The sequence below is a fragment of the Orbicella franksi genome, chromosome 13, assembly GCF_964199315.1.
Source record: "Orbicella franksi chromosome 13, jaOrbFran1.1, whole genome shotgun sequence".
Classification (NCBI taxonomy): domain Eukaryota; kingdom Metazoa; phylum Cnidaria; class Anthozoa; order Scleractinia; family Merulinidae; genus Orbicella; species Orbicella franksi.
In genome coordinates, this window is record NC_138157.1 from 10,585,083 (window position 1) to 10,607,998 (window position 22,916).

At 38.4% G+C, this 22,916-nt stretch overlaps 3 protein-coding genes across 3 annotated transcripts; 1 reads left to right on the top strand and 2 right to left on the bottom strand.

The window, feature by feature from the left end:
• Positions 1 to 814: 814 nt before the first annotated feature.
• Positions 815 to 2,020, bottom strand: LOC145465020 (glycerol 3-phosphate dehydrogenase-like). The gene has a single exon (XM_081448831.1). It carries the CDS (start codon positions 2,018 to 2,020, stop codon positions 815 to 817), a length of 1,206 nt encoding a protein of 401 aa, XP_081304957.1.
• Positions 2,021 to 3,107: 1,087 nt separating this feature from the next.
• Positions 3,108 to 10,796, top strand: LOC145465147 (uncharacterized). Its single transcript, XM_081448919.1, has 4 exons — positions 3,108 to 4,128; positions 6,968 to 7,528; positions 8,547 to 8,729; positions 9,334 to 10,796. Exons 1-4 carry the CDS (start codon positions 3,952 to 3,954, stop codon positions 9,838 to 9,840), a joined length of 1,428 nt encoding a protein of 475 aa, XP_081305045.1. The 5' UTR covers positions 3,108 to 3,951; the 3' UTR covers positions 9,841 to 10,796.
• Positions 10,797 to 11,620: 824 nt separating this feature from the next.
• Positions 11,621 to 22,687, bottom strand: LOC145465146 (cyclic nucleotide-binding domain-containing protein 1-like). The gene is made up of 15 exons (XM_081448918.1): positions 21,407 to 22,687; positions 20,931 to 21,009; positions 19,582 to 19,695; positions 19,019 to 19,077; positions 18,234 to 18,396; positions 17,291 to 17,439; positions 16,302 to 16,459; positions 15,952 to 16,013; positions 15,719 to 15,794; positions 14,756 to 14,888; positions 14,204 to 14,313; positions 13,927 to 14,077; positions 13,560 to 13,627; positions 13,106 to 13,165; positions 11,621 to 12,111 (listed from the first exon to the last, which is right to left on the bottom strand). Exons 1-15 carry the CDS (start codon positions 21,489 to 21,491, stop codon positions 12,007 to 12,009), a joined length of 1,572 nt encoding a protein of 523 aa, XP_081305044.1. The 5' UTR covers positions 21,492 to 22,687; the 3' UTR covers positions 11,621 to 12,006.
• Positions 22,688 to 22,916: the final 229 nt, after the last annotated feature.

The window sequence follows — 22,916 nt, forward strand, 5'->3', positions numbered from 1 at the left end:
TTACAATAAAAGTTATCATCCTTCACTGCGTGGCCTCTTGTACAGACATCTCTCTTCAGGGATTTGTGACCTATTAGACCGTGAGCAGTCAGTCCTTTTCCTCAGATCCTCTGCGCAAATGATTTGCTAGGAAAAGAAAGAGACTGATCCCTTTCATGTCCTATATTTCTGAGCTTTTATTCCAAATTTCCTGCACTGATTAGTTTAACTGTGGTGCACTGTGGTGAGTGGAAATCACTCTCATAGTGAGCATTGACATGACTGAGGGGAGATATCTATTTGCTTGCCTATAGGGGCAGTAATAGCACTGCGTTATCATACTCTTTAATATTTTATTACTGCTTTATTTTACCCCACAAGAATATGAAATTTTCTTTTACTTTATATTTATAAACCAAGATCCTCAGAATTAATTTTATTTATGAAGGTCAAAATCACAAATATGATATATTTTAATTATTATGAATATTAGGAAAAATGTTGTGTTTTTTTCGAGCGAGGTGCTTGTAGACAGGTAAGACAACCATGTAGCATGCCATCCAAAGGGAAGTGGACAGGGTGTAGGATCTGACTTTTTTTAAATTAAAATAACAATATTCCACTTCATGAAGGCTTGGTTATTTTATCAATAAAACTATTTGAATGTAAACTTGTGTACTTTTTGTCTCTTTACATTCAAGTACACCATTTTCACTAATAATTTTCAAGAATCACCATCAATTATTATTGATGATGATTCTTGCTGTTCTCAAAGGGTTTCCAGTTACAGCAAATAGAATGCAAATGTACTTTGGTTGATTCACAAGTTCTCATTTTAGTCATCTATTTTGTGATCATCAGTCAACAATCCAAACTCTGTAATAGGATGAGTGATCTTCCAGTCCTTATCAGCTACTGTCAGACCAGTTACTGGTGGGTTATTAGAATTTTTAAATCCAAAAGATGGTAAATATGATGCCACATGCTTAGCAATCCCAAGACAAGCAGACAGACCTGTTGAGCGAATGCCGCCAACTGTGATCCACCCTTCCCCTGGATGACAGTCAATGCAGTAATCTTTAAACTCTGTGGCAGGTCGCAAACCTGCATAGGTGCCTATAACAGCATGCTCTTTCAGGGAAGGTAGAATGGTGTGTGCATGGGTTACCAAGCTTTCAATAACTGCCTCATTGATTTCGGCATTGTTACGATCTAATTGGTCCTCTGCAGTTGGTCCAACCACAATATTGCCATAAACCGTTGGAAAGACAAGAACACCCTTTGTCTTTGGCGTTGGAACAGGGAAGATAATAGAATTCAAAAGTCTGCCTGCCGACTTGCCGAAAACTGCATATTGTCCCTTTCGAGGTTTTATTGTGAATGGACTTTGTCTGTGTATTGTTTCCAATTCATCACCAAATAAACCAGCACAGTTGATAACAACTGAAGCAGTGATTGGTCCTTTGGAAGTTGACAGCTGCCAATGATTCTTTTGCCTCTTTCCACCAGTCACGTGACAGCTTGTTAAAATAGTTGCATTGCGAGTCGTAGCTATGTTAGCTAAGGTAATGGGAACCTTCCAAGGATCGACTAAACTTTCCCCTGGTACGTAGACAGCACCTAATGCTTTGTGACTCAACTGAGGTTCCTTCTCGAGTAGCTCATTAGCTGTTACTTGCCTGACGTCAGTAACGCCAGCTTTGTGAGCTTTGGCGACTAGCTCAGGTAGCTTATCGAGGTCGTTTTCATTCCAAGCAACAATAAAACCGCCAGATTTCCGGTAAGGGATGTTGTTGTTGGAGAAAAAGCTCTCGTTCAAATCTCGTGCACGCTGAAGACAGCGTAACTCTAGACTGTCGAGTGGTGCATCGAATCCTGTGTGAAGTGTACCACTGTTTCCCGAGCTGGCACCACTCACAAGATTCTCCTCTTTTTCGCACAGAATGCAACTGAGCCCCAAAGACGTGAACTCATGAAGAATAGCACAGCCTACAACTCCACCACCCACAACAGCCACATCAAATTTCTTGCTTTCTTGCATGTCACAAACAGGAGAGAGGAAGAGCAAGAGAAGAGCCTACTGAAAAGGGAACAGGGAAGGGACGAATTGGGCAGCGGGCACAATCAATGACCATTTGATTCGTCATGTATGTATGAGCGGTTTGTGCAGGTGCGTCAATAGAGAGAGCGAAGCGACAGGCGCAGAGGGGGCTTACTTGATTAGGTGGCCTCAATACGTCCAGCCTGCTAGTTTTAAGACAAGACACCGGTTTCACGTTATATATGACACAACCAGCCAGATATCCCATCCTGTTTTCAAGACCTTTTTGTGGTTTGAAAAAAATAGTTACCGTGAATCTTCGAATTAGCGCCTCCCCCTAATAAGGGCCCCCCTTATCAGCCAAAATGTAAAATAAGAGCTTCCCCTCGAATAAGCGTCCCCACCTCCCCTCCTAGTCGATGATCAGTTCACATATGAATGATATGGATGAGGACGGTTTTTTTTTTTTTTTTTTTTTTTTTGGTATTTAATATGTGATCACGTTCGCCGAACTAGTTAAAATCGTATATTAGATTTGTGCATTGTTTCAGTTTGTGAACACGTTAAGTCTGGAAAACTAGTTACAAATGCCATGTTTCGCTACGAGTTGGCAAAAAATTAAATAAGCGTCCCCGCCTCCTTCGATTAAACGCCTCCCTCGTATAAGACTTATAAGCGCCCGCGTCTTCTCCTAAATTTGAAACAAGCGCTCCAGGCGCTAATTGGAGGATTTACGGTATTTTGTTTTGCTGTCTTGAGTCAGTTACATAGCTGAAGTTCAAATACTAGCCAGACGTCACTGGTAGTTTCGTGAAATGCTTTTATCTTGTTTACGTAAGTCACGACACAACTTCGAAAGACTTTGGGATTAAAAAAAAAAATTAACCATTCATCGAAAATACAGCTGGCGTTTCATACGCAAATCCCTCTATTTTTATCATATGGCGCTTTTTTTCTCTATAAGTAAAATCATTACATTTCAAAAGAACGGTTTCATTCACAAATATGATGAACTGTGCGCAGTGCAAGAAAAATCCGTTTTTGTTCTACTTGTCAACGAGTTCTGTTTGTCCATTTTTGTCTCGGACAAGAAGGTCAGAATTGTGTACATGTGACCATTGGCACAGCTGTTTCTCGTCAGCTCCTGTTTTTATCGCAAATGTGTCTATTACACAATGGAAACACGGAAAACACTCTTTTTCAACCAATCAGATCGCGGAAATTCATATAAACGTATTCTCTTAAGAAAGACTGACCAGCACAATATTTATCATTCACGCCTTATTTTAGTTTCATGAGCTCTGTGAAATAACTGAACACAAAGCAAAAGCTAGTTAACTTTGACCCGAATTGTGGGGGAGGGAAAACAAAATATAACCAGCGCAAATTAATTAACTCTTTTAAAAATTTGAAACTTCATTTGCCGCTCAGTTCGTCTTGTAGACTACAGTTGGCTGGCGTTGGTTTTTGTTCCTGAAATCCCTCGCGAGATTGGAAAAGTCTAAATTTTACTTTGCACTCCTGTATCAGTTCCGTTGCAAGCTGGGAAAAGAAAGAGACTGCTGGTAGTATTCGTCTTCCTTGAGTTTGCTGTCCATGGTTAGTCCTATCTACTCTATCTATATGACATAATTTGACAGTAGAACATTGTCAAATAGCTTTTGAACTGAATGAACATCAGAGAAATGTTTTCCCCAAACGTTGCAGTAGCATAGTTGAAGCTGGCCAACTGATAATCAAGTTGCCATAAATTGAGACAAACTGCATGAACAAGTTTAATTGCGGATATATACGTTGCCTTCGTGAACAACTAGTTCCGGAAGTTTTTTATTAGAGTAGAGAATCTTACAGCCCCTGAAAGTATCAGCGCCTCTGATATTGAGCAAACACTGAAGTTTTTTAATTGACAAAGCAATGTTTTTCTTGTAGATATGGATGTTTTACACAGCTGTGCCTGTTGCTGCGTAACCATGCGCTCTCTACGATATATCAAAGCAAAATGCAAATTCGCGAGGAAAAAGGACAGCGCCGAACATTTTATGAGAGGGCAGACAATTTGTTTTATCATCGCGACTCACGGGACTTGTCTTGATCACCACAACAGCCAGGTAAGTCATTAAGCGTGTTCGATTGTATTCAAGAAGGCCTTTTCTAGTCAGTTCTCTAATTTTGTGATAAATGCGGACCATGGTAAATGTCTGCCTACACTGAATTAAACTGAGGTGATCGTACTGAATTCGGCTGACGAAGAGTCTTTTTATGCGGTATATTTCCAAGCTTTTTAACACTCCGTATCTTTCACCTACGTTGGTTTAAATTTTAGTATAGTTTCGTTTCTTCCTTCTCCATTAACTTTGAGTAGATAGATTTTATCCGCACCTTCGCCTGCACTGATTGGGTCTGAACTGTCCTTTCAGTTCAACGCGAGCTTGTGATAGACTGTTCGGGCGCAAAAAAGCTATAAAAGCTATAATCAGTTTTCTGATGTAAGTGAAAAAGTAGGGAAAAAATGAACGATTATTTTCTCTTTAGACCACTTACTTAGAACTTCGCAATTGGTTTCATTGACATTCTTATTAATTTGTAATATTTCGTGTTTTGGTCCTTAAATTTCACCTGGTTGCAATCGAAGTTGTACAAGTATTTTTTAGAGGATGACCACCCATTACCGGTTCATTTTTTAGCTTTAGTTTGCGAGTAAAATGAAAGTATGCCGTGGTGAATAAAATTAAGCAAGATGAAAAGAAATAATTCGACGCAGGCAATCGACGTTGCAGGAGTCTTTCTACAAACCACAAGCGATGTGACTTATGGCCATATACCAAACAAGACTGCTTTTATACCAATTTTACTGAAAAAAATAATCCTAGTCCTAGTTTACTAATTTACTTTTTCCGTATGGAACCACATTTCGTTTACTTCCACCTATTCAGGCCTATATTATAAGGTGAGATCATCGCCGCACGAGTGCAAATAATAAATTTGATTTGGTTTCTGCGTTTATATTATATCAATTTTTTGGTAGAACAAAATCTAACTTCATGCAAAAATGTTCAGTGTCGAAGGACTGATCATGAATTAGACATGTTAGAAATAGATTCTTAAGCTTGTGTTAAAAAATCTCTCTTTTCACGAAACAGAACCATCATTACATATTCTATTCATTGCCCATAATTGAAGTCAACAGAGAGTAATTTTTTTTCTTAAACAATTGTAGCCGCATTCAAGTTTATTCATGCAAAAGATCATTTCATTGCTTTAACTGGCAAAGATGTTCTAGCTATATTAAAAAAAATTGTGATCAGTTTAAAAGTTTCCAGGGGTACTAAAAGACGGATTAACGCATGATTGATGAAAAATTAAAGTGAAAGCCAGCAAAACAGTATAAAACCCGGTGTAAAGTGCTTGCGATTTACATTCGTTGCGCACGCTTTTGATCAACTAACTCACTAAAAACTTGAAGGTACCGTTTAGTACTTCACAAAAATGCAGTTGGGTGTTTGCAATCCCTTCACATAACTTAATCTTTTAAAAAAATACACTCAAGCATATAAACTACCTAAGATCTGCTGTAGACAAACAAAACGCCGCGTACAGGAGAAAAATAGAAGAGTTCTCCTAATAAAGTTCGCGTGGTGCATTTTACTTATAGGAAAGTGGAGAAAATAAAACGTTGCGGCTTTCCTGATAGATTTATAACAATGATTACTAAACTGAAAGAAACAGTTGGTGCTTATGGTACCAACACTGAGGGAAAGCTTTGTTTTCCGGTAAAACCCGAAACAACAAACGACCCACCAGTCAAACCTCTGATATGTTTGTACAAAGCATGAAAACCACCTCTTAAAAGGGAAAGCCAGCTTGGCGAAATATATAAACATTTCAAGATATTTCATGTATCCCTGATAAGAAAACAAGAAGTAAACAAGGTGAAGTTTCATAATTCTGCAAGGTAAATAGGTCGATTGGATTTGCATACAGAAGATGTCAAACAAGTTGTGGGTAGGTGCCGGCTTAATTTTAACTCAGCTTAGTGTTGGTGGGCGCCGTCTTAAGGTGGTGGCCGCAATTATTTCAGTTGTAATTGCCGTTTTATTCGTTAATTAAGCTTTCTTTAGAAGCTTTACGGTTTTGGAGTGTTCGTTTAATAGAAAATAAGAAGATTTGTGTCCGAATATCATTTAAAAGGCCCAGAAGGGGCAATGTTTTAAGAGAAAAGGCTGATCAGATTATTTCGTTATCCCTTTGCTTTAAACTTGAAATTTTCTAAGGCAGAATATAAAAACCTCAATTTAGATGAAACTCTAGCTACTATCCATCGAAATGTAAGCGACTCTCACTCCAAGCTTGTTATAAAGGGTTTTTACATGTCCACTAATCAGTGATATCTTACGGACACAAATTGATATCAGTCCTTTAGTCAAAAATTTAATTCTTTAATATCAGAGCAGCGGGATGATACAAATAAACGGCTTTCACGAAAGGAGGAAATATACGAGTCCAAAATTTCAGAATGTAACAGTTTCGATGTTTGAATCTCAATGATCAACGAAAGCAGAGAATCTCGAGGTTTCATTTTTGCAAGTTGAATGAACATCGATTGTAACAAGTTGAAAACAAGACATAACATATTTCAGCGCGTATTTAATATGGGGAAAACACACGCCTTTGAAGATCTTGGTCGAGCGGGAAAACTAGGAAGGAGATTGGGGGAGACGGAAAATAAAACGAAACGCGTGAAAGAGAGAGACTTTTGTGTTGTTGTATATAGTAGAAAATTAGTAGACGGCGAAAACTTTCTTTGTTAATTGGAATAACATACCTCGCCAGTCAGTTCCAATCAACTCTCTGGCGTTAGGCCGGCTTACATTTTAATGGAAACATCCTGCAATTTTCTCTTTCCTCCTCAGCTCATTTTATTTATTTTTTCCTGCCTCTTTGTTGCAGGATAGCCTAGAATTTTCTTCTCACAATTCTGTTCACGACATGTCCAAAGAAACTAAAGAAAACCCTACACTAACGAATAAACATGAAGAACAGAATAAGACTTGTCTTCCAAGAACTTTCCAGTGCCTGCGCAAGCCGCTGACAACAGCGCTTGAATTTTGTGATACCTACTTCTTAGCCATCGGGATGATTTTCATGGTGATCGTGGGATCACAGTGGCCGGAATTAGGGACGCTTCTCCCCGCTTATTATTTCCCCCAAATCTGCTTTGGTGTGTGTTTCTTCTTGTGTGGCCTGCGCACGACTACAGAAGAGCTTATTACCGCTGTCAAGTCTTACAAAGCTATCGCGTGGGGTATCCTAACAATACTCTTGGTTCTTCCTATCACGGGAACACAAATTACAAAGACCATTCAATTTGCGACAATGAGGGAGGATAACATGACTACCTCGCAGTCCACTGTTGTTGGAAATGTGACCGCTATTGGCCCCACGGAGTTTGCTTTCGCGCTCCAAGTGTTTTTCACTGTTCCAGCGAGTATGGCGGCCGGAGCAGTGTTGGTAAGAACAGTTATGCTACAATTCTAGCTTGTTTATGTTGTGATGCCTTAATATTCGTCTCTGCGAGTGGGCAATATGCTAAACGATTTATGGAATTGTGGGCGCTTGTAACGCGTGATGCAAACATATTGTTCGAAGAATGCACACTTGTAAAGCATCTAGATGTTCTAGTGAATCATGATCAGTTGTAATTTTTCAAAACACAAGCAAGACAATTTATTACCAAAACAAACGAATATTATCGCACGGTAACTACGTTTGAACGTTGCCTTGTTCCTGTACGGCTTCCTCCCAGACCTTCAACTGATTTCGGGGACGTATCCGACGGAAAACTTGACCCAAAACGATTGACCGCAGCGAAATGTCGAGGCCTAAGAACTAGGCAAATCTGAACGCATGCAACCAATGTAAACTCGTCCCAGGGTCTTTCATGGCGCCATCACAAGATGGCGGACAATTGAAAAATCCCAGGCTTGAACGCTAGTAAAAGTATCTTCAAGCGGTGGTGTTGTCAGATAGCACCTTAGATTCCCTGACTCTTTTACTGATTTATTTTCGAGAGATTTCTTAGTTGAGAAAACAGAATTTTACCGCACGGAATTCTCCCTCCGCCAGAAACATTTGAAATTCGTTGAAAAGTTTAATAGACCATTTTCGTTTTCTCGGTATTGGACTGGAACTAGCTTGCAACTGAGGCTAATGCGGAGGGTCTTTTCAAATGCAAATGACAAGACATTTATCTCTTTTTAACGATATTCCCCCACATGAACCTCCATTGCAAGCTAGTTCCAGTCCAATACCTAGAATACAAATATGGTCTATTCTGATGACGTAACTCTACGAAGTGAACTGTGCTGTTTGTGCTTGGTGGTTGCTTGGTTACGAATTTTTCACGCGCAAGAATCAGATAATCAGAAACACTAAACGAATCTGTTTGTAGCTCTGTCTTCAGTATCTTTCAGTACAGCTGAATTAAACGAATTTTGAAGTAATCCTCTTCATGTCTTGTGATTTTCAGTCCTTGTTAGCAGGTGGGAATTTCTCCCTGGCGCTGTTATTGATGACGATAACAAACGTTGCCGCCATATTTACTGTGCCACCCATGCTGGTGTGGATGACAGAGCTCAGCAGCGGAGTGAACGTCGCAAGATTTGGAATTCTTATGCTTATCTTTTTCCTGGGATCTGTTCTACCAGCTATTGTAAGTATTTCTTATAACGGATTCAGTTCTACAAGTTCCTGAATTCTGACTCTGTTTGTTGAGCGAGACCAGCGAGGAAAATTCTCTTTACATCATTCAGTGTTCATTTTAAATAGAGTGTTTTCACATGACGCCAAAGCAGCCATATTGGTGTCCCAAAAGAATGAAACAGCGGCCAAGTTTGTGTCCAAAACCATTCCTCTTTTCTATAAAAACACTCTCTTTTGTTCAAAAATATTTTCATGGTTCCACTAGCTACGTGAGAGAAAACTCTTTATAGAGGTCTACCGTTCTAAAGCATTTTTTTTTTCAATCTACCATTGTACATATGTTCAGACAATTTTTAGGTTGTATTTGTTTTTTATCTTAATGCTGATACAATCATTTCAGACATACAAATAGAAGCATAATATTCAGAATCAACCTGACAATTTCAGAAAAACAAACTTTAGAAGGACATTAGAAATTGACAAATATTCCGAAAGATGAGAGCCAAATACACAGAGAAAAAATTACTGAAGCAAACGACAACTGAAAGAAGCAACACGATCTTATTCCTTTGCACGCCGTGCGTGCCTATACACTGGGCCTGTTTCTTTTCCAGATCGGCAAGTTGCTGAGACTCGTTAAAGCTGTGGCTGAAAAAGCGGATTCGTGCGACAGATGCATCCACTACGCTATAATAACGTTGCTTCTCCTGTCCACGTGGCCTCTGGTGAGCAAAGCACAAGTTGAGGAACAATACAACAATATAGTGTCCATGAATGTTCTTATCATCGTTGGCTACTCATCAATTATGCACGTCATGTTCTTACTACTCAACTGGATTGCGGCAGGCTTTCTTGGTCTCAGTTCGCCGGTTAAAAAGACTGTCGTGATCCTCGGGAGTCACAAGGCTTTGTCGTTCGCTTTAAAGGTGCTCAGGTTTTTGACAACAAACGTCGGTTCTAGGAGACTTATGTCCATTGTTTGTGTGATCGCGTACTTGACGCTGCTTGTTTTGGATTCAGTGATCGTCTGTAAATGGGCCACCATCACGGACGACGAGACAGAAGAGGATAAATCGAAACAAAATGGAAAATACGGAACGTTACCACAGGATAGCGACTGAGAGTGGCGATGCAAACATGCTTTTTTCGCAAACGTCGGTAATTGCATAGTTACGGACTTAGTTTCTTAATGCAGGAAGTACTCTAGGTAAATTACATTTTCGTCGCAAATGGAAAATATGGAACGGTACCACAATGGTAGCGAAATGAGGTAGCGATGGAAACCTTCTTTTTAGCAAACATCAGTAATCGTAGAGTTACTTACTGACTTAGTTTCTCAATGGAAGAAGTTTACCCTAGGCTAAATTACATTCTCGGGGACCACTTTGCGAGACCTTTGTACAACCTGGTGAATCAGGGAGAGGTTTAGTTTTTTTAACTTAAATATTTTTACAAATCGTTTACCTTTTAGCGACCACTTTGCGTGACGTTTGTATAAGCTGGTGATACATGAAAAAGTTTTTTCTTTTGAAATATTGTTTTCAAATTGAAAAGGAAATCATTTTCCTTTTAGGGGACAAGGAGGCATTAATTAATTACAATTGAAAATTAAATTGAATTAGATTTTTGTAATTTGGGAGAGTACTATATTTTGCTACGCAAAAATGAAATAAAGCAAGGATAAGAAATACAAGAATTTGCGTAATACACTTCTTGAAGCTCGATAGACTAAAGGAGATGATCTGCCAATACGCTGGTAAATTGTGTTAGGAGCCAAAGTAACTGTTTTTCTTTCAAGATGGCCGCTATGACGTAAGTATGGTTGAGAGGGGTTTGGAAAACCGGGTCTTCATATTCTCTCCTCGCTCTGATTGGCTCTTTGAACGTAACACAATATACCAATTATAATAACTCGAAATAACGCCAAGCGAGGAAGGACACACATGACCATGTCACAACTGGTTTTGATTTTTCTTTTGACTGGTCTAGAGTACAGATCAATTACAATAAATCTTCACAATTTTGTTTTATTTTTTATTTCACAATCAAGGAATGCCTCGCATGCATTGGCTTATTTTTCTGTAACACTTTTTTAACCTCATAAATTGTCAGAATAGGCAGGATGTGCATTTTCCTTATATCTTATGTTTTATTCCTTCGACAAGGTGTCGTCTTTTGACCCATGGAAATTTGTCATTTAATATTCCTTACTCTTAGAATTTAAAAATTTCACGCTTGTTATATAGTGCTTTGTTTCCACTTGATTGCCAAGCCATATATTGATTAATATTCATTGCAAAGGTCGTCGCCTTTTTCCATTAATTTCCAAGCCTTTGTAAGGCTGGTGGTATGTTACAAATATTTACAGTGATACCTATGTACTGTATTAGAACACATATATTTTGCAAGACAACTTCCCAAGAGAAAATTTGAGAGTGTAAATTAAGGAAGTTTAAATTGAGCGGCGAGAGAGCAAGGAAGGAGTACAGTTTAACCCTCATTAAACGGCCACCCTCGGGGAAATGGATAGCGGCCGCTTAAAGGGGGCTGGCCATTTAATAGAGGTAAAAACAATAGAAAAGCTCTCATCGGGACTTTGACTAGTGGCCGTCTAATAGGGGTGGTCGTTCAATAGGTGATCGCTTAACAGGGGTGTAGTAAATTCAATGTTTGAATTGCCAATTGCTCAGTCTCTACTCACTGACGACATTCTAACAAGAAGTGCAAGGCAAGACCATAATGTGTCCGAAAATTAGCGGAAACTTGCGTAGGTAAAACGATTCAGTACTACTCAGTGGTTAGACCGTCCCGCCCGGATCTGTTCGGGTTCGGCTCCCTTCGGGGGCTCGGTTTTTTTCTTTGTCCCATGCTCATGACATGCATGTTGAATGACTCTCTTCCAAGAATTTAGTTTTCCGCAGTCATTTCTGTCAGTAGAAATGTATGTAGCATGTGCCAACTGTGACGAATAACGAGACACGATTCCAACTAAAATGTATAGCTGTAAAAAATCCATAACTCAGTTCAAGTGTGCTAAGCGTGTATCAGATGGGGGAGTTACAATGACATTATTTTCAGTGCACGGTCAGAAGTGTTTCAGTCTGTTGTCGTTGTTGTTGTATGAGCGAGCTTGTAGTTGTCAAAGACAAAATTAATTTCGCGTAAAAGTTTCAGAATCAATCTCTCGCCGCCGATGGAGTCTTTCCTATGATAAGGTTTTAGAGCTTGGTTTCTCCGGACCTGTTGTTTTACGGTCAGACCTAGCAACACCCGCAATGTTGTACTGTTTAGTGTCTTTTATCAGGAACTTCCAAAGGCGAAGGATTTCTACTCCACTTGCTGTAACCAGGAAGAATGCCTCTGTGATATAAGACGTTGCTCACAACTTTGTTCTACGAAGAAGAAGTTGCAAACAGAAAATCCTCTCTTTTATTTAACATTACAACCTTAGGAAGGTAACAATGGAACCTGCAACAGCAGGATCCAAGGGTTCTCGAACTCTTCATTCGTTAAAGGACATCACAGACTAACATCCCATTGAAATATATTAACATATTTCAGCTATGTTTGTGTTACTAAGCTAACCTTGCGAAAGAGCAAGGTTGCTGTTGGGATGCCTGATCGCTTTAAGCCTAAGAACACTCAGCTGAACAAGGTCTCTGGTTGGCAAAAAAATAACAGCTTCTTCTGAACACATTTAACCCTTTACTCCCTAAAAGTACCATTTGGCACACAACATCATAACTTTGTGAATATTTTAGAGGTTGCTATGAATTTTTGCCATGAAAATTGTCTTGTGAAGACCTGCTCATTGAAGGCATAAAATTGTGACCCCCTCCTATCGAAGATATGGTTGACCATCCCCATTATTTTACAATTTCTTTTTTGAGATGCACATGGAATGCAAGACTTGTTTCACATCAAGTTATGTACTAAGACCTGCTAAATAAGCTACAGTTCGGGGCCATACCTATGATATTTGAAAATTGATACGTGTTGGAAGCTCTTTCATTTTCACATTTTAAAACAATTTCTCTCAAAATGACTACCTCTTTCATAACTGCTGATGTCAGTTCTTAAATAAGCTGATCAGTGGCTTTCAAATGGTATATTGTACACAGGCAGAGAGCCTTTATTTGCTGTTTAGGAAAAACTGTCGTTTGCCTGCGGGGGCAAAGGGTTAACGGTGCTCAATGCGCTTAAAGGTGTTAAAAATTAAAGCAATTTAAAATTAGAGATAATTTCAGTCAATAAGCTTAAAAAAAGGCTAGAGTAAAAATATTTAAAATCAATGCGCTCACTATATCTTTGGCGTTATTGTTGCCAAGTAGGCAACGGTCGAACAAAGTACAAAGTTACGCTGATAAAAGACCAGATTCCTCCCACCTTAAATCTGCTCCACTCTTTTTCTTTTTCCTGTTCAATGTACTCTTTTTGTATCTCGTCCTGTGAGAAGAAAGCATTTTAACACTCTTATCTCACAATGACACTCCTCACTTTAATAGCTACTTGGTAAAGTGATTGATGTTGTAGTTCAATTTTACCCTTCGTACAACTTGCTATTTTCCTTTGTTCTGGTGTAGGGTAATCTATTTAATTACAACGCATTTGAAACAAAAGAAAATAATACTATTACTGGGGCAATATTGAACCACAACACCAGATTGTAAAGTAATTTAAGCGAGCGACGACCCTCAAATGACTATAATAGCGAAAAGCTAGCTACAGTGTATCTTGCGTTAAGCCGTTGCCAAGTAGTAATCACCTCCCTTCACCATAAACGTAGTTTTGAGTGTTGCTCTGGGCTCAAAGTACCACGTCAAATCACATGCTTCCCTACCTCTGTTAAATTTGCATCCATCGCAGAGTAGGACTGAGAGAGAAGTGACCTGGTTACTTCATCTAAATCTAAAGAAGACAATCAAATATTAGCGTTAAAAGCTTCGACTTTAACCTGCAGTTGTCGCTGAACGTGAAAGAGAAACGCCACCCATATGCGGACTTAGAGAGGACCTAGAAAACTACACTCCACCCCGTCCCCATTTACTGAGAAATTAAAAACCTGCCGTCGAAAGCCGTAAGTTTATCAGCACAAATGCTTCCAGAATGAAGAAAATAACATCTCAGGGGGACACAGATTGTTCAATTTGTCAGGAGGGAGGCATAGCCTCGTTCACCCCACCCCAACCCCTCTGCCCCGAACGTACCGTGAACGTCGAGTGTAGAAATGGTGCCTATCTGAACATGAGTGTCTGTGATAACTGAGCATGGCATAGCTAAGCCTTTGAGGACTGTGGTCTCGCCAAAAGAATCGCCAGGAGACAGTCTGCCAATCATCACAGACTTGATACGCTGTTCCTAAAGCAACAAAGACCAAAAGACTGTTGATAAATATCTATAAGCATGTGCAGGAGCCCATGGGTTCCTGGCATGTGATAATTATACAGACTAGACAAAATGAGATGTAAAGATAGAGACACTAACCTTCTTTCCATTTGGGAAGGTGTGCGCTACTTCAATGTAACGCCGAAGAAGACATTCTCCTTTCTTTATGAATCCTATCACTTCACATCTTTCACCTTCACTTACAAGAACTGTTAAAAACACCACAAAATGTCAAAAGTGTACTAGAACATTTTTTCGGGATTGTGCTAAGCCAGTGGCAATGTAATCTAATTTTTAAACAATTTCGTCATTTTGCACTCTTCAGATTCGAAATTCTTATCATTTGTCTCAAATTAAGTTGGTATGTATTTGTACACCGTCCAATCCCCCATCCGCTCTCCCAGTGCTTCCCAACAAGTGACCGCTGCATCACAGCGTCAAGTTTTTCCCGCCATAATATGTCGCCTTTCCTTTGCCATTCCTTTTTCCAGTTTTTTCCCGCCGAAAGTGGTGTCACGAGTGCAGTGGTACACATATATACATGTAAGTCGTGTTTCCATGATTTATGTATCTCTCAGTTCATGGAAATGAGAGCTGTGATAAATTACAAGCAGATCCTAATCTTTAGATACTGCGTGAAAAATTTACTACCTTGACCAGGTGGAAATTTCCTCCATTTAATGAGACCAGCAATCTTCTTGAGCGACAACAGAGGCCAGTTGCTGAACAGTTTACACACCTTGGCCAAAGACAGTTTCTGCTCTTCCTCACGAGCTTGAATGATCTGTTAGGTAAAATTGTCAATACTCTCAGTTATCAAGCTACATCAAACACAAAATTACCAACCATCTTTAGAAAATTTCAACAGAAGTTTATACTATGAGATCCTATAAACAAAAGAACTAGTTTCTAAAGAAACTGTTGGGCTGCATCGACAGGCAAGTGAAACGTTGAGTTTTTATCGATTTGAAGTTGATAAAGGTAAATGAACCGCCGAAGCAAGCTAGTGAAGATGACGTTTTGACCGTTAGCCTATCATCAGGGCATATTCGTGTCACAAAATGGCTGGATTGAAATAATGGGTTAACTATTGACTAAGAAAACAATTACAGTCAAACCAAGTGAAGTGTACCCCTCAGAAATACATTAATTAATTGATTATTTGAATATTGAACCTACCAGTCATCTCAAAAATCAAATATTAAATTGATTTTTTGAACATTTAAACCCATTAGCCATTCTTGGAACGACTAGTGAATTCAATATTCCAATAATCATTTCATTAAATAAAATGTACTCTTGAGGGGTATGCTTCACTTGGTTTGACTGTAAGCTCTTCTTACGGTCAAGAGAAAGTTGTGGTAACAACGAGACTCAAACGAGAAAGTCATATAAAGGCAGGGTACTACTTTTGTCCTCAAAAAACTGGAACTTTAATAACTCTAACATTGTTGCATTTTAATTTATTGTTCCCTCATTGGTTAAGGTTTAGAAGGAGGATTGTAATACAGTATAGTCATGTTACACTGAAAGGAGAGTTCTAAGAGGAATTAACACATAATGAAGGTTTTGGATAAAATATGAAGATTGAATGGCAACACTGCCAAACAATACCTGAATAACTCGTGCATAGTCACTGGTGGAAATCTTCAAGAATTCACACGGCTCCAATGAAATAACTGAAAGGAGTCTAAAAACCAACATAATAAATAATTAAACCATCAAAATTGACTATTAAAAATTTTGTGAACAGTCTATTTACAGTAGCACTAGTTCTAAGAGTGGAATAGTTACATTCAACAAGCTATCCTGTAAGAATCAATTCATAAAGAGACACAAAACCTCACCCTGAATAGGGTTCCTTTCCTTCAACTTTGCTGAGTGTTCCAAAACACTGACCAACTGAGAGCTGAGATGATAAATTCAACAGAAATATATAGCATTGAGAAATGACAATGTGAACACTATAACCAGGGCCACATTTCATAGACATCAGAAATCAAACCAATTTACAGAAAGAAAAGATGGAACTTATTTAGAATGTAGCCCGCGTGGCCTGTGTGGCAGGCGTTCAGAGGGGAGCAAGAAAGATACATCACTGATAAACCACAAAAATTAATGGCCTTCAATGTGCCCAAGAGCACAAAGAGGATTGAGTGAGTGAGTGTACTAAAGCACCAAACATTAATTTTCATACTTGTTCTTTTACAGTTTCTAGTTTGTCCTCTTCAAGTATAGGTGATGGAGAGAAGGAATCTCTTCCGTCTGGGTCAATATCTATGGGCAAGATTGCTCGCAATGATTCTGACATGACACTTCCTCGTAATATAAGGTGAAGTCCTGTATTGCCAAACACTGTAAAAAAAAAAAAGTTATGGTCATGAGAACAGTCAACTCACCTCAATACCGACCTCACTCAGGCTATTACTATACAAAAATAGTAATAACAAATTTAGCTCACATTGATTGGTTGAGCTATCACACACTATCAGTCATTAGCGTGCAGGCTGAGCGCATGATGGTGAATACTTTAGATAATTTCTCATTTCTCTAAAGTTTGGGATAAAGGTTTGGAAACTTTACTTCAGTTTATGATTCAATGTCCAAGCAGACTAAGTAAAGGCATTAAGCTGGCCATTAGACAACTTTAAAACCCCAAAATTATTCAATAAACTTATGAGTGTAAACAGTTGCAAGTGCGTTTCAAAAGACAATTCAGTTCACAGGTGATTTGTGAAAGTAAAGTTCAGTATTACTTAATATTACGTTGAGAACTTTTTTTCTCATGTTCTTTCCTCATTGTGCAAGTTCTACTTTTTATAATCAGTGGAAGGCTGGCAGTAGTCAACTCCCATGTAATGGTGCCCAGCAAACTATGTCCTCTTCCACTGAAACAAGTGAAGCCACCATTTTCTATCAGGTTTTTAGCCAGATGGGCATCCAGGCATCCTGTGGACAGCCACTTATTAAAAAAAATTGTTTTATTTTTCATATGTTGTCTTTAGTTACAAATTCTTCATTTGAGCAGACCTTATAGCACATTTTGGACGCCCACTTTTCAAATCACTCGTACTGTACCATTCACTTGTACTGTAAGCACTCAATATTGACAGCATTAAATTCTGCTGTCAAAGAGCAAAGTAAAGATATTATATACTGCAAGTTAAAACAAGACACAAGGCTGACCTGCATAATCTTCCTCTGGACATTTATCAAGCTGAGCGACTGAACACAGCTCCTTGAGTACATGCCTTGGGACTTGATCAGACAGTTCTGGGAAGTACTGTAAGTGCTTAAATATCACTTCATTATCCTTCGATTTTCTTTCAAACGGTCTGTCACAATAAAATGAAACTCACAAAATTATTTTTCATTGACTCACTTCAGTTGCGAAGTTGATGTCTGCTGGACTCTGGATTGAGCAGCCGAGAACAGAGCCTTTATCAGGGTCACTTTGCTGTGTTCTTGAGAAAAACACTTCACTCTCACAGTGCCTCTCTTCACCCAGGGCCGGGTTGTTCAAAGCCCGATTAAGCTAAGCCAGGATTAGCGAGAATTTTGATTTCAGTTTTGTAACTTTTCAGTGAGGTTTTCTGTTCATATTGTTTGTCCTTCAGGTTTTGAGTTTAAATAATCTCAAACTAAAAAAAACATAAGCAGTGGAAAAACATTTTTAATACAAGGAAAATCAATACTTCGGTTACACCTGGGTTAGCATTAACCAGCTTTCGAACAACCCGGCCAGAGTGTATAAATAATAACTGTAACTTTGTTCAATCTAAATCGGTTGAACATTTTGGATGTTTGAGAAGTGTTGCTAACAACTGGAAGAAGAATAAAACAAACTTGTCAAGTGATTACTTACAGTGCAACTACTCCCACCAGGGCCACCCAAACAAATTCTTTGCATATAGACCAATAGCACTAGCACATTTGTAAACAATAAAAGTGGTCAAAAATTTCTTGTTTCTGTAGCATTACAATTGCTTAGATTGATAATTCGATGTTAATCTATTGTTAATATCCAACAATCTCGTTCATTAAATTTGCACAGAATTTTGTTTGATGCACTTGGTTGAAGTAGTCACATAAGTAGCATATTTTGTCCCTCATTCCTTTTGTTACTTACTGTTTACGCAGCACTCTCTTAATGGCCTTAATTCTCATGTTAAGTAAGGCATCTGGTGACATGGTAATCACAGAATGTTTGTGAAGCTTGGAGAGATGCTCTGATATGTTATGGCTGATTGCAGGGTTGAACCGTTCACACCAGTGAGGAAATAATCCTTTGTCTGCAGAAGGGAATAATATTATAATTATTATTCTTAAATTTTGTCAGATTATGTAACAATCATGCTCATTACACTGAGAGAAAGAGTCATTCTGTAAACAGTGTTGAGTCACTAACTGTGTCCATGCATGTAGGTTAACAGCTCTATTAAAAGTGGTTTATTGTAGACCTATTGTTACTAGACAAATAAGTATTAAGTTACTAATAATATACACGAAAAAATTACTCGATTCTGATTGGCTGAGAGCAGTGCAGTTCAAGTGTAACACCAGTGCAAAAAGTGCAACACCGGCGCAAAAAGTGTAACACCAGTGCAAATCACACATCGTAATTCTGCATTTTCCTTTCTGTAATTTTAAGTCTGGTGAAATTTCAAGCCCAGTCTTTGAGTGTGTTACAGTGTAACACCCTAAAAATACTACATGTTTATAATCATAACACTATCACCAAGGAAAAATAAATGAATATTTATGATTTGCCTTACATGTAAATTCAGTTTTGTATAGAACTTTAAAACTGGGAGACATCCACTGATTTTTAGTTAGCTTGTATTTCAGCATACAAAACTAGCATATTTGTCTTCTAAGACCTCCTGAATAAACTTGAAAACTTATTATACCCACCATGTGGTATCTTGGTTTCTTGTACTTTAAGCATTTGACCATCCACATGGTTGAGTTTCCTGTTAGTCATAGAAAAATATTATTAATAGTCTGGTATGTCATATGCTTGCCAAGTAGTTTAAAATATGTAAACGATTGCAACCAAACATTTACATGACTTTGTATGGTTAACTAATGATACTATTTAGCAGTTCGTTATTTATTCAGTTGGTCCAACCCAATTTTCAACCAGCACAGCTTCTGTAAGTTACTTTTTGGTGACTACAATTTTCTGTGACTGCTATTTATTATGTACAGTAAATTTAGAATAATAATAACAATAATGATATTAATGACAAATTTTATTAAATATAAATAATAAAAAATATAATTATATTCTAATGGCTTTATTTGATTCAACTTCAAAATTATGAGGAAAATACCATAATTTTAACAAGTTAATAATATATATATACATGTACAGTCATAGCAAAACATGGCTTACTAATATTAATGTGTTTTGCTCTCTTTTAAATAACTGCTATTTCCAATCTTTAATAATTTGTGTATAAAACTTTTACTACCTTTGCTGAATAGAATCAAGAGATAGATGTAAAGCTTGTTGTCTGGGCCTGTTAAACATCTTTGGGTAGTTGGCCAGAAAGAAATTATGAGCTTCTGATGTCGATGGTCTGTCCCTAAGATTGGTTTTAAATAATATATTAATTAACTATTAAAAGATAAATGTACTGAGTTTCAAATTAAAGACTTAAAATAAACAAAACAATTGCTGTACACACATATACCAACAAACAGAAGGACTTTTACAAAGTTCAAAATATCACTTGAATTGAATCTAACTGTGACGAAGGTGCATTAAAATTAGTATTTTGTAGCATGAAGTGACTTGACGCATTGTTAAAACAGCTGTACTGCTCCTACATCACAGCACATAGTACAGGTTCGTGACCAGTATTTTGGTCATCTGAATTTATCCAGACATTTTTGCCAGTACCAATACTGTGGTCTATTAAATGGTTACACAGGGTGGCAAAGAAGACAGAGGCCAACCCATTTCTGGGATGTTTTTATTTTTTGGTGCCTGCAGGTGTCTACCCAGGGCCTGGTTAGTCTGTTTAGTTACCAAAGGGCAAGCCCACAAATTAGCATTCTTTACACCCGCAAATATATCATTGGCAAACTATACAATCCTCTGGAGAGTGATATATTTGATAGGCAGTCTTCGAGCAACCAGCCCTAAAAAGTACAGCCCTGGGGGGGTGTAATTTGGCAATGTTTCTAGGGAAGTCAAAGTGAATTTTTACAATAACTGTCTAATTTCTCGTGCGCTGATTGACTCATTTTTATCATCAGCAAGAGTACAAATGGATAAAATTTTAATTCATGCAAGCTTTCAAGTTAAACTTTCAGTTATCAAACTGTCAACTTTTGAACCAATGACATTTTATGGACTTTTTAAGTAGCCAATCAAAAAGTGAGAAAAGCTATTGACAATGTTCGTGTCATTTTCAATAAAATTCAGTTATCTTTGTTTACCGCAAGTTTACGGCGTCTTTTCCCCTCATTTATCCCGGCATTTGGCCATTTTGGGGTCCTGTTTTTGTAAAAAACAAATTGACGTCAGTTTTTATGCGTCTGTCCTCTTATTGATGATAAATTTCGTCATAACATTGTCAAAGTTTATTGCGGAACCACTCACCTACAGCTCGTGGTTCCACAGCCACTTTCACAATGTTATGACCCAATTTATCATTAATAAGAGAACAGACGCATAAAAAACTGACGTCAGTTTGTTAAATGTTGATAATCCTTGTGCCAAAGGGACAAAAATACTGGAGGAGGTGGGGGGGGGGGGGGTGGGGGAGAGAAAAGGAAAAATAAATCTAGAAGAGTTCATCTTAATATCACATACCTCTCACCCAAACCTTCAATCCCACACAACCACTGGAGGCCATTGTAGTTTATATCAGGAAGGCCAACAAGCTTTGGCACTGTGTAGAAAATGTTAAGAGTGGAAATTATCTCTTCAAGATACCTGCGAGCATAACCCTATAAATCCCCGCAGTAACACAGGGATTTTATCCAACATAAGCAATGATGCTGTTTTGCAAAGTCGATCAGCAATAATGGATAACTCTTAAACTTTTGTCTGACTCATGCAGCTCAGTACCACTAGCTATAGGCCGGCGCTCTCATTTCAACGTATAATTTTCTCAAATTTCTCGAATTGCCGCCTGCACCAAACTCCATGAATGTAGGCTAAACACTGACCAGTTAATACTGTACTAAGCAGTAGCTAAAGCTTCGGTAAGGCCAAAGTTTACATCGAACAAAGAAGATTAAGCTTGTCTACTGACTAAAAAGTTAACTCAATTAGCTTTAACTCACATGGATGCCTTTGCTTCCTCGTTTCTACGCCAAATTTTGCACTCCAACCACCGGTGTCATGTTTACTCTGTGTTAAAGTTTTCATTATTTAAAAGAACATGGGACAATACAGAATGTGAAATACAGGAAATATGTTAAAAGTTTCGATGCTTCCCCATTGTTGTTCGAAAAGCCGCCATCTTGAAAATTAGAACCAATGCGCGCTCTAAATGCTATGAACATATTACCATAGTAACGAAGTCATGTGACCGTTCTCCAAAATCAAGAATAGCGCAAACAAAACAAGACCAGAGAGTAGCCATAAAATCTAGTAAAATGTACCCGTTTTGTGTTATGCAGATTTTGATTCGGCTTCAAAACTTTCACATCGCAATAGATCCACAATTTGACCTACCTCAGTTTGGTACCATTTGGTTAAAAAGCGACAAAACATGCTTCGCACAGCGCGGACACTCCAACAGCCTGTGTAACAGCCGCCCTCTCCATTTTATTTTTCTTTCTTAGAAGGTGGCTGTAACACAGGCTAACACTCATGGTGACCCCGTAAATGTCGACCTATGACTTCATCATAAGGCCTTGATTTAAGGAAGTCTGCGTAAGAGCCCTATGACAACTAGCAGCAAATAAATTTGATCGGCTATTTAGAGATGATAACAATCAATGTCTATCATGACAAAGATAGACTCGCAGGGGATTGCGTCAAAAGATTATAAGATAGGATTATAGCATAAGATTTTTTAAGTCGGTGTGTCTGGGGTATGTTATCATCGGGTCAATGAGTCAATGGGGATGCGAGATGTATGTATGTTACACCAATCAGATTGGAGCTACTATAAATAACCAATCAAATTGCCGCTTGTTAAGGTGAATCATGTGTGTGGAAATTTCATCCTGATTTTAGAACGGCCATCTTTGTTTTTCTACAACAGAAGCAGGTATTCTTCTGACATTTCCGATGCTTCGTTTACTATGGTTGAGCCCAGGAGTTTGTGGATGGGTTTCAAAAGAGTTCGGAACTAAGGCGATAATCAGCCGAAGAATCATAGTCTTTGGAATACACTAACATGTCATCAAGGCTTTCTCCCGGGAAATTTCGAATGAAATGAGTCTTAGCCGCTTGGTAACTTGGTGAATTCTAGGACAGTAACGATTGTTTTTAGTGCAAAATGCACTATTGGGATTTCGTCCGTGATGGTATTCCCCAGGCTCCCATCAATATTATTTGCATGACGTGAAGTACGTCACGTTTTGTGCAGTGCACTCGGGTACCTACCCCACCTTGCCCCCATCTCCCCACCCCCCACCCCACCCCTTCCTGCAAGGCTAATTTATTAATTGAAATTGATAAATTAAGCAAACTTTTAAGTTTACACCTTATGGCGTTAGTGCTTATTGCGTTGGTGGCTTAGCGAACAGTAGCCCTCTAGGGAAGGACCATCAGAATAGTGATGAGGGGGTGGGGAAAAAGCAAAAACAAATTATGCAAGGGAGGGTGACTGAAAAAAAATCG

Bases quoted from the DNA above. Each gene is read 5' to 3' on its own strand.
- LOC145465146 (XM_081448918.1), bottom strand. From the start codon at position 21,491: ATGAAAACTTTAACACAGAGTAAACATGACACCGGTGGTTGGAGTGCA. The intron at 16,460-17,290 runs GTCAGCCTTGTG...TTTTTTTTACAG, and splicing joins TCCAGAGGAAGATTATGCAG to TGTTTGGCAATACAGGACTT. The intron at 14,314-14,755 runs GTAGTAAATTTT...TGTTTTTAACAG, and splicing joins GAAATTTCCACCTGGTCAAG to TTCTTGTAAGTGAAGGTGAA.
- LOC145465147 (XM_081448919.1), top strand. From the start codon at position 3,952: ATGGATGTTTTACACAGCTGTGCCTGTTGCTGCGTAACCATGCGCTCT. The intron at 4,129-6,967 runs GTAAGTCATTAA...TCTTTGTTGCAG, and splicing joins TTGATCACCACAACAGCCAG to GATAGCCTAGAATTTTCTTC. The intron at 8,730-9,333 runs GTAAGTATTTCT...TTTCTTTTCCAG, and splicing joins GATCTGTTCTACCAGCTATT to ATCGGCAAGTTGCTGAGACT.
- LOC145465020 (XM_081448831.1), bottom strand. From the start codon at position 2,020: ATGCAAGAAAGCAAGAAATTTGATGTGGCTGTTGTGGGTGGTGGAGTT.